This window comes from Mugil cephalus, chromosome 7 (genome assembly GCF_022458985.1).
Source record: "Mugil cephalus isolate CIBA_MC_2020 chromosome 7, CIBA_Mcephalus_1.1, whole genome shotgun sequence".
Taxonomy (NCBI): Eukaryota; Metazoa; Chordata; class Actinopteri; order Mugiliformes; family Mugilidae; genus Mugil; species Mugil cephalus.
This window is the reverse complement of record NC_061776.1, coordinates 14,304,946-14,318,696: the sequence shown is the minus strand read 5'-3', so window position 1 is coordinate 14,318,696 and position 13,751 is coordinate 14,304,946. Positions and strand designations below refer to the sequence as shown.

The 13,751-nt window shown below is 45.6% G+C and overlaps 1 protein-coding gene across 13 annotated transcripts in view; it reads right to left on the bottom strand.

Moving 5' to 3' along the window:
* The window catches only part of LOC125010244 (adhesion G protein-coupled receptor L2-like), a 122,446-nt gene that overhangs the window by 54,297 nt on the left and 54,398 nt on the right, over window positions 1-13,751 (bottom strand). For all 13 annotated transcript variants that reach the window (XM_047588672.1, XM_047588677.1, XM_047588678.1 and 10 more), the window contains one exon: window positions 7,039-7,252. In XM_047588672.1, coding sequence (XP_047444628.1) covers window positions 7,039-7,114 — 76 coding nt within the window. In that variant the 5' untranslated portion in view covers window positions 7,115-7,252. The remainder of the gene's footprint in view (window positions 1-7,038; window positions 7,253-13,751) is intronic.

The window sequence follows — 13,751 nt, the reverse complement described above, 5'->3', positions numbered from 1 at the left end:
ACAATATTTAATGCAGTTAAAGGGGAGTCTGTGCTGTCTTAGATTAATGGGAGATTTCTATCAGCCATGTCTTCGGGACACATCCTGAGCCCCGGCTCGCAATGCTCCTCCTGCAGGCGCTCCTTCTCCCAGACTGCCTACGCTGGAACCAAAGTCACTTTGAACTTCTGTCCTATTTAAGTAAAACACAGCGACTGCGAACGCAGAGGTCACTGTCAACGAACTGCTACAGGGGTCAAGGCGAGGGTCGCGTGACTGGGGAGACTGCTAAGACTGCTAATTAAACGGTTGCCTGCGTGAAGTATAACAATATTCTGTAATATAGCAGCCGGCAGGGGGTTTGATGATCTGGTTTCATGAGCTCCTATGAATAATTACACAGTTTTGTCGTGACAACTTAATGAACGATGATGATGTTTGTTGTGTCCTACCGAGCTGTAACCTCTTCATCTTCTGCCGCATCCCACCGTATCAGAGCTGGTGGACCTACAGCTGATGTCGGAATAATTGGAAAAATAAGTTCAGAGCTGGAAAAATCCAGCGCAGAAGGTTTTATTACACGACTTGTCAAGCTGTTAACGCCATGGATGGAGAAACATGGAGGATGAACTAAGCAAACCAAATGCTAAAGTCTTGGCACTTCCAACTCACAAAAGCGCAAACACCACGCTTTTGAGAAAAATGCACATGTTTTTATGATGAGCGCGGATTCGTTTGTTTGGAATTAATCATACGGTATGTCTTGGCTCCTCCGAACCATTTCCTTTGCTCTTTGTTGTCACGCAAACACTGGAAACAATTATCAACTGTTGTTGAAACCCTTAGAGCAAAAAAATACCTGCGCAAAACATCTTGTTCATATCACCAGCGTCGTTTCAACATTTTGACTCAGGAGCACACAAACACACAACCCAAGTCGGGGACGACCGACTACCCAACGCGACCAAGGGATCTGCTCGTGCCATAGAGGGCGACAGGGAGAGACTTTGTGGGCTTCTATACAGCTCTGTTGGGAGTCTCTCGGAGGTTTACCGGGAAAGTCAATGAAAAAAAACACATTCCTTGGCAATAACCCCCTGCTATCACTGGAACACTGACCACTTTGATTGACTAGAGCGTGATGACCTTGCCCCATTCCCTTCCACCAGCATTCCGGTCAATGCAAGCAGAAAACAGGAGCACTGATAAGAGATGCACAGATGGGGGAGATCTTGATGACTGACAGTTTCCTGCCCCTCATCTTTGATGAGGCCATTGTGCCTCGCACAGTCGATGGGGATATACGCTACAAGAGGGGGTCAATACCGATAGCGTGAGGCAAACAAAAACGTTCTTTGTGCCGCGCCGTTTCTCTGACTTTTTTTTCTCGCCGCGTACTTATTCAATTTCCTGCACGGCAGGAGAGGGCTTCCTTATCTTAGACTGTTTATACCTGCAAATCGGCTGGTGGCCTTTTGTTTGCAGGTGACCCACCCTGAGGTGACATTTAATTCCTAGACAAAAAAAATGTGTGGTCATGCTCTATGGCACAGACTCCCGGCCTGAGGAGATTACTAATACAGTGAATGCAACAGAGCCGCATTCATGGCCCGTAGCGAGAGCTAGCCGGGAGACACAAAGAGTAAGAGACCCCAACACACATCATTACACTGATTCGCATCGTATATGAAAGTGAAATGGAAACCAGTGGTAGCCGAGCGGCGGTGGAACTGGCTCCTTCTCGTATTTAAAGATCAGTCACCCCGCCGCTGGCTTCAGGGGCCGCGCCTGAAAAACCGGTGCACACGGCGAAAGCGCACGCCGAGCCGCAAAAAGCACATTTACCGAATCCATCATCATTTCTTTTATTGATTGCCATCCTTCCCCCCACTGTCAACACGGGTTTTAACGCCAGCATTCACTGTGTAAATCACAAGCAGCGGCAACAAAAACGAGAGACATGAGAAGACAGGTAGAGACAAATGCATCGTTTTCGAACAATTTTCACACAGAGCAAATATAATTGTAACCTCTCTTTTCTTTCTCTAACGGCGCACGGCTTTTTTCGTCCTTTGTGTTCTTCCGCGCACACACTGTGTTTCCACATAATCAAGCCCTCCTTAACAAATTAATGCTTGAAACATATGTCACGATTAAAGGAAAAGCAGCTGGGGTGGTGGAGAGGGGAACAAAAATACAGTTGCAGGTATTTAGAGCAACAACCTGCTTTGATTGCCGTAGCACGATGTCCCTTTGGTGTTAAATGTTATATGCCTGCTTTTGTTTTTTGCAGGTTTGCTTAGCACTTGTGCTTTTTGTTCGGATGAATTAGTCCTGACATGCCTTCCAGCTATTTAAAAGTATCGCGAACGCAGAGCCACACTACAATCCGACAGGTTCTTGTTGCTTCCGTAAACACTTTTGTCTCCAAACCTGATTTATTTTGTTGGCAAACACCTCCCCAAATACAAAGAAAGGAAGAAAAACCCCACAGCTTTCCTGTAGTATGGACTTGACTGTTTGAAACCCTTCTGCTTCCTTTCAAGATTAAACGCTTTACTTTGTTATGGCAGCTGAAACCTCCGGTGAAGCAACGGCTCGCGCTGAGAAAATCTAAAAGTTTAGAATCTGAGGCTGCGGTTGTAAGTCGGACTCATCTATTATTTGAATTAGTCTGCCTGGAGGGAAAAAAAAAAAAAAACATGCACTGACAGCGTTTAAGAGAGGAAAGACTGAGGTATGCATCTGGTCCGATGTTTATACAACTTGTTGCCATGAGGGGTGTGAACTGAACCGCTCTGGGATGCTGCGACCAAGTGAGATTTAAGGCATGCCTACCAAATGAAATCAAACTGTCAGAAAACTGCGTCTCCCGGCCCGTTAAATTAAGTGTTTGTTCATCATCTGGCCATATAACAGCGACTTTTACAGTCGTGTCTAAACACGCGTAAAGCTCCTCTCCTGAATGGAATGAGGCTTGCTCTCGCACTCCCATGTCGGATGGAAACATCTCCGGCTGCTTTTGCTTCCCCCAAAAAAACGCCCTCAGGAAATCGTTGTTGCAGTAAATCTAGGATGACCCTATCAACGGTGATATTGTATTTCATTTCCTCCGAGTGAAATCCTGATCCGGGAGATTCGTGCGACTCTGGCTCATTTCAATTTCATGTTCTCCCATGATTCAAAACTTTCCAGTTATTATTAGAGCGGCGTATTGCAACGCAACGTTACGCGGAAAGGAACCGAAAGACTGCGCACAGCTGCCAAGGACTGCTCTCAAAACTGTATTAGAAAATTAGGAAAAAAAAAATAATTTATCCGTCTCCGTATGGCTCCAAAGTCCATTCAATCCAGATGATGAACCCCCGCTTTATTTTTTGAAAGGCTTCCAGTTGGACAGACTTTCAATACACGACTGATATATCAGATTTTTTTTTTTTTTTTTTTCTCTCTGCTTGTTCTCACCACACAGATTGACCAGTCATCTGTGAATCTCCCATGGTTAAGCTGATAATTCATGATCGTCCTACCATGCACCCACAGCATTCAGTATGAATTATAAAATGGCAAGCCAAGCATATCAATGGATGACAGACTGGATGTGCATGGCCCGGGGCCAAAGAGGAGTTAGAGCACAATAGCTCCCCCCATTCAGTCAACCCCGGGACTGGAAATACCAGTGTGGCACGAGGGAGGGTCTTCCATCAGCACAATGTATGGCGCTGCTTGAGACAAATGTTGTTCTGAGACGTGACGTTAACCTTTACAACCTTTTGGGGAGAAACACAAACATAATGGAAAAATATTTCACTATCAAAAGAATCTCCCTGAGAGAGTCGTATATATTGTAGTATCCAGAACAGCGGGGGAGGGAAATAATATTGCAAAAAAATAAAATATATATATATATATGTTCAGGAATCTATTTGCGATCCTTTTTTCGTTTTCCTTAAAATGTCGACTAACGCCGTTATTAAAAAGGAATATTAATATTAATGTCCCATTCACTCTCCGTCTCAGCTCTTTCCATGGACCAAAACAAACACGGCCGTTTTCGCTCCGATCCCCGACTCCGCAAAGTCGACACGGCTCTCGAACGCAGGCCACTCACTCTTTCACATGCCTCCTTTGTGCAATATTCAGACGGCGGGCCTGAGGAGTGTGCTCTCCTTTTTGGCATTTGAACACAACCGCCAACTCAAGGTGTTGACACTGACTGCACTGACATAATCCCTCCCCACCCAAATTCTGTCTTTCTTTGCTTTAAAGACTAAGATAATAGAACTCTCGTTCAGGCGCAGCAGGTATGTGCCTGTGCACTCGCCCCACCTTTGTGGGTATTAGATCCCTTTGAATCTGGTTGTCTTCTCTCGTATCTGTCGACTGGGCGGTCTGCAACATCTGAAACAAATCTAATACCTGCGTGGCCTAGTTTACTCTGGCAGGACTTATATAATGAGGACAAGAAGAAGCACGGAGGGAGATTTTAGAAACGTTTCAGAATTTTACACGTGACGCTTTTAAAGAATGATATTAGTCACAATCTTCACGGTTTGACTGACATCCAACACCGTTTCTGAGTCTAGGGTGAGCATTGTTAATCTGAGACAGTCGTTCGGTGTATTTGCATTGAGCCGTTATCTCTCTGTTTAGTAGTTTCCATTGGTGGTTGCAGAGTCCGTCATTCCAGTATAGGATTAAAATTCCCTCCCACACCTAAGGGATTCACAGGATGTATGGATGTAATCCAGCGTTACCGCTTTTAATTTATCTCCTCACCTCCTCGTCTGAAGAGCGTCGGCCCAATACTTCTTTTCATTTTTTTTTTTTTTTGCTCTGTTTTCTGGTTCCTAACAGTTCCTGAGGGAAATATCTGGCTCCTTAGCTGAAAAAGGCTGCGCTGCTTGCACCAAATGGCTGCTAATGTTGCCCGTTTACAGCCTGGTGCTGGAGAGGAGAAGAAGCGTACGAGGGGTTTATCAAAATGTTTTCACTGAGGACTGGTGCAGATGAAAACGGCGCTCTGAGGGCTGCCGGAACACGTAAAGAAGGGGCACGGATATAAAATGACCTGGCACTTGGTTGCGAAAAAATTAGCCTCAGATTGAGGGGATAATTCTCTGTAGAGTCATCGCTCGCCAACCCTTTCACACTGTGATTTGATTTTTTTTTTTGGACCGATTTGAATTCCACTGCAGCGATTTTCTTCGGGCGCTAGGACACTTTCAGACTTGGGGACCAGGGTCTAAATGAAGAGGTGTTTTAAACCTCTAAACTTTCTGCACTTGTTAAAGTCCCTTTCAAGAGTACCGCATCTCTGGGGTGGGAGGTTGTAGCACTGACGGCTTTTGTCTGGATCAATCTTTCCTTGGGCAAAAAATTCCGAGTACTTCTGAAGGAAAATTGACTGTTGTTATCATAAAAGGAGCGTTTTTTTTTCTCCATTTTGAGGAACTTCAACTTAATTCCACTTGATAGAAAATGCTGAGTTTGGCGACGTGCATGTGCTCCAATATCCTCGGTAGCTTTTGATTATAGTACATTCCTCCCACTAGCTGGGGAAGTCAAAACCAGTAGGGAGAAAAAATCTCTTTCCTTTCTGGTATGTCAATGGACATTTTCAAAGCGCGAGGAATGTTTTGGGTGAAAATCATAACCTGATTATACCCTCTCCTGGTGAGGGACAGGGGGCAATTATCAAGTAGAGTTCTTGTTGCAGGAACTCTGATGGAAGCGTAGATCACACGCTCCGGGATGCGTGCCCTCGGGGCTAGGCCGGCTGAAGGTGAGTGGCATGTAGATATAATCAGATATTGTTTTCAGATGGACCCACACGTACACATTCCTTTATTGACGGATGGGCAAATATGCATTCTTAGGCCTGAGAGCCCTCACATCAACTGAAATCCAAAACCTGCACTTTCTGCATACCGAAGCAGTATTCCCCCTTAAGAAACTCAACAGGACCATTCAAGTCCCGTTTCCAGGCCAGGCCGAATCAGAGGGCTATTCTTCAAGGAGCTCGCGATGATTTTTCTTTCATATTATCTAAAATTGCTAATCTACGCAAAAATGCGCCTCCGCTTGAAAGACTCCCGAAGTAGCCTGCCTCATAGCATGCCGTCTTTGTTAACAAATTGTACACCGCAGCCAGAGCTAAACTAAAGCTGGAGGAGAAATCTATCACAGAACAAAACAGCACGAGAGGGGGAAAAAAAAACATCAAAATTCAAATTGAAAAGGAAGCCCCCAAAATAATGTGCTTCAACATCTATCTGTAATCAATGCTTGGCACACAAGCATGTGATTTAGGGTTACTTTGTTTCCTGGTACAATGGGACCGAAAGGGGAAAAAAATGTAATGATCATGATTAGGCAGACATACCAACATCAGTGGTTGTGATGGGCACGTAACTGACGGGAGTGTTTTGAGACAATACTTGTAATTATAGCCAAATGGTACTAATCAAAAGTGAGGGAAGAAACCAAAGAAAGAGCTTTGGGATGTCATTGCAGACAATTAAAAACACTGGCACGTTCTTTCCCGGTTCCTCGGCTCTGGCGCTGAATCAAGTGCCTTGCTTTCGATGGTTCCAGGTAAAATTGGCAGCTCATAGCAATCTGATTAGGGTGCGTATAAAAAAAAAAAAAAAAAAACACTTCTCTACGGCTCTGGTGTTTTGAAAGCACACTCAATCTATTATGAAGCTCACCATATATAAAAAGTGTAGTTATGAGCCTTTCTTGGAAAGACTTGAGTGCTGCCGTGTGAGAGAAGAAATGTCAGTCAAGGTGTACATCGGTTGCCAGGAGTATTCAATGAGTTCAGCATTTGAAACACTTTTTTTTATTTTTTTTTTTTCAAACCTCAAGGATAAAACTGCTGAAGAACTCGACAACCTTGCCACATAACAGCCCTTTACTTCTCTAGTGTGTCCATGACAATGCGCGCTAATAAATTCTGCACATTCATAAGCTGAATAATAAGTGGCTTCTTGAAAGGTTTGACGAGAATCACATTAACACACCGCTCTGGCATGCAACTCCATGGTAACTCACCTTGTGAACAGTGAAAGCAGAAGAGAAGGAGCAAGAGGCTGCGAAACACTGGACACCTCCACAGTGCAGAGGCCATTGTGTCGCTGTGTCGAATCAATCCAGGAGCCTGATGGCTAATAATAGTGGTTCAACGCGCTGTAGTGGGAGAACGGAGAGCTGGGCCGATGTCAACGATCAGTGCTTCTAGGAGAAGAATCACCAGTCATCTTTCCATCTGGAAAACAAAGAGAAGAAAAAAAACGCATAAAATGTCACATCTCTGTGGTTTTCACTGGCACCAGCAGCAGTTTAGCTTCGTTCATTCCTTCAAATCTGTCACATTCGAGAGTCCGCATGCCTCGGAAATGTGGCCCGACGAGTATCTGAACAACGCAAAAACACAAAATTCCCCCTTGCTGCTTAAACAGACAAACGAAAGCATTTTTTTTGTTGGAAATCAAACTTTCCACTTGAAACTTCCTTCTCTGACGTTTAGTACTGCGCCGAGGACGAAAACAAAAGCAGCCCGGCTGCTCGATACTCATTTAGCGCTCGGCGGCGTGTTACAACTGCATGTTTACACTGTCTCATTCTCCCACTCTTCCCCGGTTCCACCTTCCCCATTTACTCTCCGTGTCCCCGCGGGAGAAAGCTTGTCGCTCCGGCAACACGTTCACGCAGGACGCCATTAGAGACACGGCTGCTTTGTGAGCTACTTTTGTCTCCTTCCTTATCAAGCGGTGGCAAAAACAGTCCTTTGTCTGCTAAAGCAGCGAAAGGTTAGAGCCTGAGACAGACTAACGCAGCAGACAGATAAGCAGCTTACCAAAGTCAAACACTGAGGAGGGATGTTTTGTGTCATACTGTATGTGAAATGCCACACACACACACACACACACACACACACACACACACACACACACACACACTCATCTATGCGCAATGGCACAAATATATAGTCAAGCACATTCCCCTCTACCTTGGTAACTCATGCAGAAAAAAGCATCCATACACCCACACAAGCATGCACACACAGACATAATGTATCTTATTTATTCCATTGTGGCTGCCATTCAGCATCTCCCTGATGCACACACACACACACACACACACACACACACACACACACACACAAGATGGGTCACCTAGTAGCTATCACCATGCAGAGGAGAAGAGCAGAGTGAACGTTTCCTTCCCATCCACCCGTCAGCCGCCCTGATTATATTATAATGAACCTAAATTTGAGCAGCGGAGCAGTCGGCTCTGATCGCTTTCTGGGACTCGCTAATGCGCCCGGATATTTTTGGCAACTCGCGAAAAAACCCGCAAAAACTTGAAAAGCTTTCCCCATTAGCATACTGAGCAATTATTTAAGTCGCTATGAGATGCATTCCATACGTGAGCCACGCGCGGTGGAGATAATAGCCGAGCGGAATGAATGCCCGCTGTATGTCGGCCGAGTCTGTTCCAGATACTCTCAGACCGCTCCAAGCCTGGGAGTATTTATTTTCATTCGGCTGGCCCGAGCAGTTGTGCAGCACAGCCTGTGCAGAGAAAACACACACACACACACACACACACTCACGCACCTAACTTATAATTTATCAGTTAAACTTGGGTGGCTTCGTATGAATTGTGGTTTTATTTGTCTTGCAGTTCTTTATCGGCCGGTGGCGCCGAACCAGATCAGATAAGGGGCCAACTGGAGGGGGGCTCGCTCTCCTCACACCACGTCCGCCGAGGCCGTTCATAATCATCCAACATGTCTGCCACCAGTTCAATATCGAGCGGAGCACCAAATCGTTACATCTTCCACGGCCATTTATCACTCACAAATATGAAGCCCGGGGCCATGGGGTAACCATAATGGCGGCTGACAGGAGAAGATTGGAAACCGTTGGGGGGACATCCTCATGTCTTTCTGGCCTGCTGGGCCTGTTGAGCCCCTCGGCCCCTCCAGACACCAGGGGGCGAGGGGCTGCCAAGGCTTCGCGGGCGAGGTCTTGCCCTCGCCACCCCGGGGTTCTTTCTCCTGATCGGCCGTCGCCCCGCTGAGCAACATGTCCCCTTTCTCTCTTAAGCCGAGGCAGGACACAGCCGTGCTCATCTTCCTAAAAAAACGCTGTTTTGTTTGGTGGGATTTCTGCACTGAATTGGCCCGGACTTGAGATAAAAGGATTAGGCGATTAACATTAAGATGCTTTACACAAGTACTGACAGACGTATCATAATTTCACATCAGGGGACGGGGGGGGGGGGGGTGATGACGGTTATGTGTGTGTGTGTGTGTGTGTGGGAGGGGGTTAGATGTTCTCAAGCGGAAAACGATTTTAAGAGGTAAGTAAGGCGTCGTTAACCCCTTGGAGATGGTGCTGAGGAATTATCTACACCAAGAACCCACCCCCGTTCCCCGGAGATTGGGAATCGAGGTTACTTGTTACTTGGCCAGCGATTTTCACATAATGATCATCCTGTTCCAATAAGACAGATATGTTAAAAAAAATAAAAATAAATAAAACGTACAGAGTTATGACTAAGTGTCACCGCCTACACTGAATCTAATGAGCTCAAACATATAACATACACCAGAAGACCACTGACAGCTGAAGTTGTTCATTTTCATGCCTGCTCTGAGCTCCTATTTCTTAAAAAAAAAAAAAAAAAAAAAACACTCCAGGTTCTCTCTTTCCATTAACAGTATATCTTTCTGCAAACAATACGAAATAATCTCCACCGACGAAAATGAAAAATGACTTGAAAACAATCACGACATCTGTTTTTCTTTTGTCTCCTACACGTACACCGCGGAAACCCGAGGAGAGAAATCTATCACCAGTTAAGATAATGGAGAAAATCACAGTCCACGGCAAATTTTTCACATCAGCCTGATAGAAATAATAAGCAAGCATTTAAGAAAGGACGGCGAGCAATTAAAACATAATTAAAATAAATGGTTAGAAGGAGACAGCCCACATGTCTTAACATGAAATACAAGGCTGTGTGCAACAGCCGGCTGAATGAATGTGAGGGTCCTTTGACAAAGCTTGTGTCTGCCTCACTCAAGCTGGAGAGGCGTCCAGTGAAAGAGAGAGTGAGGGAAGGCGGGAGTGGGGGGAGAGGAGGGGGGGGGTTTGGCAGTTTCTAAGCCGGGAGGGACTAAATGGATGGGAGAAGGAGAGCAGAGGAGGAGAAGAATGGAAGGGGGAGAAAGGAAGGGGCGGTGGGGTCACCGCGGAGGATTGACAGCCTGTGAGTATGGCCTGACCTCCTGGGTTCGCCTCCAAGTTTTCCTCACAGGCTTAGAGAAGACAAAAATAAAGCCGAGGAATGTTAATTTATTTTCAATTGTCAACGCCGAGGAGGGAGCGATGAAGAGCGCATACATACATATCAAGTAAGACAGGAACAAAACTAATGCGCAAGTCCAAGTGTAAGCTGGAAACCTACAAGTGAAATGGAGCTGCGGCTCTGTGGGGCTGGATCTTGCCAACACAATGATTGGTCTTCCACTCTTTGAAAAACTACTAATTTGGAGGACTTTCTGCACCGCCCCCATGCCCTACATTCAGGACCCAAAAAAAGACGCACATGTGAGACGGGAATTTCAAACATCAGAAAATGGTTGATGGGCTAGAAGTGGGAGACGGGAACTACAGGAACTAAGAAAACACAGCCTCCAGACACCTTCTCTCCCCCGCCCCCCATCCCCTCCCTCCCCGTCCTCGGTGCACCCTGATGTTCCCAAAGAATCCTTTTGTCATGACGGTCTCGTCAGGGCTGCGCTCTCAACCCCTTCAGGGACATGATGTCATTGCCTCGGCTCCAAACGGTGATCTGGAGAAGTTGCCGTCAAATCAACTGCCAGGAGCAGAGGCAGGGGCGACAGTGCGCGCTTCATCATCGCCGGGTTGATAAGACACGCGACTATTAGCATTAACAAGCTGTGAACCGCGGCGTTAACCACGGTTTACAGCTGCACACATTGAAACAATAAAAAGGAAGACGTCTCGACTGGAGCTCAATCCCTTTTTGATGAACTGATGAGAGGGATGACAGGAAATGAAGTCACTGCGGAGACGGCAGACCTGTAGCGTTGGTTTCCCAGCTGATTGGACAAGAAAAATGCACAAACTGTATAAACGTTTCAACTATTAGAAGAAGAGCTGAGAAAATACAGTGCTGCTCTGCTCCGTTATGCCTCTACGCTGGTTTGTTTGGATGTTTTGGGGTTTGTGTCCTTTCACGCTGATTTTTTTTTTTTTTTTTTTTTTTTGGCAAAATATATCATTGAGCAAGCTCCTGTGTACCACTGTTTGCAATTTATTCCGTCGTGATTACCTCTTTCTTCATAGCCCATAAATAATTTCCATCAACAGGTATTTTTTAAAGCTGGTTAGCGGATCGCAGACATTTTAAAGTCTGGGTCAAAACGAGCTCTATTTAAATACACTACAAAAGTGCGACTTAAGCCGGCTGCGGCTTTCATGTCTTGTTTTCCCCGCGAGATGAACGGCTCTAATTTAAAAAGAAGCGTCTGGGGAAAAAAAAAAAAAAACGCGCTTTTGAGTTGCGGCGTTCTTCGGCGCGGCCCCGTAAAGCAGAACGCACCCTGAAAGGCGCAGCGCTTCACCGTTTATTGAGGGCGCACAACAGTCGGTGTGTTCAGCGGCTCTTGGCCAAGCGATTGAGGCAGGAGATAAGATAGAGTGCCCGGTGGGCAAATGGATGCGGTGAAACAGAGAGGCCTGAGCAAAGTAGCCCAGCAAAGTGAAAAGAACAAAGAAGGCCGAGGCTGAACAACCAGGTTAGTGTCAAGCCGAATGAATAGAGGGACGGTGCGTGGTCTTCAAAAGGAGCCGAGAGGGGAAAGCAGAAGCTCGGAGAAAGGGTAAAAGTGGATCTCTTTGTTGATGCTGGTAGTTGAAATCACCTTTCAGTGAAATAATGAAACCAGTCGAACATAATTGCCATTATGAACTCCGCCTGTCAACATCAGAATAACTAACTAAGTTCACTATTCAATTATTTGGACAATCCAGAGTTCATGTTGACGTCCTCACATAGCCTGCAGGGGTATTAAATTCACAGTGATATGAATCACAAAAGAGAGCAAGTAATTTGGAGCTGTACATGCAGGGAGAATAAGGACCCCTGAATGCCACGGATAGATTTAAGAGCAAAACAAACCATTATATGGGATTTTGATGATCTCCCAACATCAAAAACAGACTGCTCCAGTCTGGATGGTTTGTTTGGCTCTTTTGCAGATGTGTGTGTGTGTGTGTGCGTTCTCACAATGGGACGTTTAGGGAAAACGCAGCTTTGAAATGATTCACATGAAGCAGCCCCTGCGTCTTACTCCATCATAATTAAGAAGCTCTGTGAAGATATAAACCGCACATTTCGCTTTATAAGTGATCTAAACGACTAATGCGCGGGCAAATTTGGTGATGATTTCTTCTCTTTTTTTGCCAATCAGCTGATTAAATGACTAATTACACCACCGCTGACTAACTTTATTATTTATGTTGTGCACAAGAACAAAAAAAAAAAAAGAAACAGGGGGGAACAAAAGGAGAAACTCACTAGAAATGTCCGTGTTTCGGCTTCAGGCTCCTCTCGAGCCAGGTAGCTGTTTCTGGTTGGCACTAAAATGAATGGGCTGACCTCAGAGCAGCTGGTTAAGCAGTAGGGTCACCGGAGAGGAGCAGAGAGCAGCTCGACACTGACATGGACAAAAAAAAAAAAAAAAAAAAAGAAAGAGAGAGATTTCTCCCTTCAATCAGTCTCCTCGTAAATTTACTGAAAGCCTCACTTCTCACCTCCTCCACGCGTAATTCTTGCACTCCCCTGCATGCTCTTTATCCACAAACACTCCCACGCACACGCACTCCTCACCTCCGGCTCGCTCCGACGTTAACTGCGCCTTTACAAGGGGGAGACCCTTGATTGGCTTGGCAATGTCAGCCCCACCTAAACACACTCAACACAAGCGGCACGCACACAACAGATCCATTCAACACGTTTCCAGCGAGTGACATGTTGGTGTTCACACCTTCTGGGGGAAAATTATGTTAAATTCGTGTCACACTACAGGCCTATTCAGGCTGGATTAGTTTTTTAGAAGGCCGTATGTAAAGTAACCTCTAATACTTAACATCTGTGATGTTAATGAACAACATCCAGGCGAAGCTGTGTAATCAGTCTCCAGTGCTAAAGAACTCCATTCATGTGCTGCCATCGCAACGAAACTGTATCATAATAATCAAACACAATTTCCGCAATTGACAGCAGCTCGTTTAAACAATGGCAAAGGAGAAAAGGAGAAGACGTGTTGCATCTGGACCGGAGTGATCTCAGTTTTGGGGGGGAAGCCAGAAGGGCCCGCCGAGTGTTCTCGTTCTGGTCTCCGAAGGACATAACACATTATTTGCAAAACCACCTAAGCTTCGTCAGTCCTGCCGGGACCAGCCGAGGTTTCATTTGGGGGGTTATTTCCGGTGGGGACGGGTGGTTCCAGATTTGGTCGAGCGCTAAATAAAAAAAAAAGAAAGAAAGAAAAAAACATTCACGCTATTTACTGACATGGCAAGATTTAGCAAGGGCTAAAAATTTTTCAGACATGCTCCATTATCGATTCCGTTTCCCCACCTCCCCTCCTCTCCCCCATTAACACTAATCCCATCCAAATGGGACTTCTGACAAAGTGGTATAATGACAAAGTGACACATTTG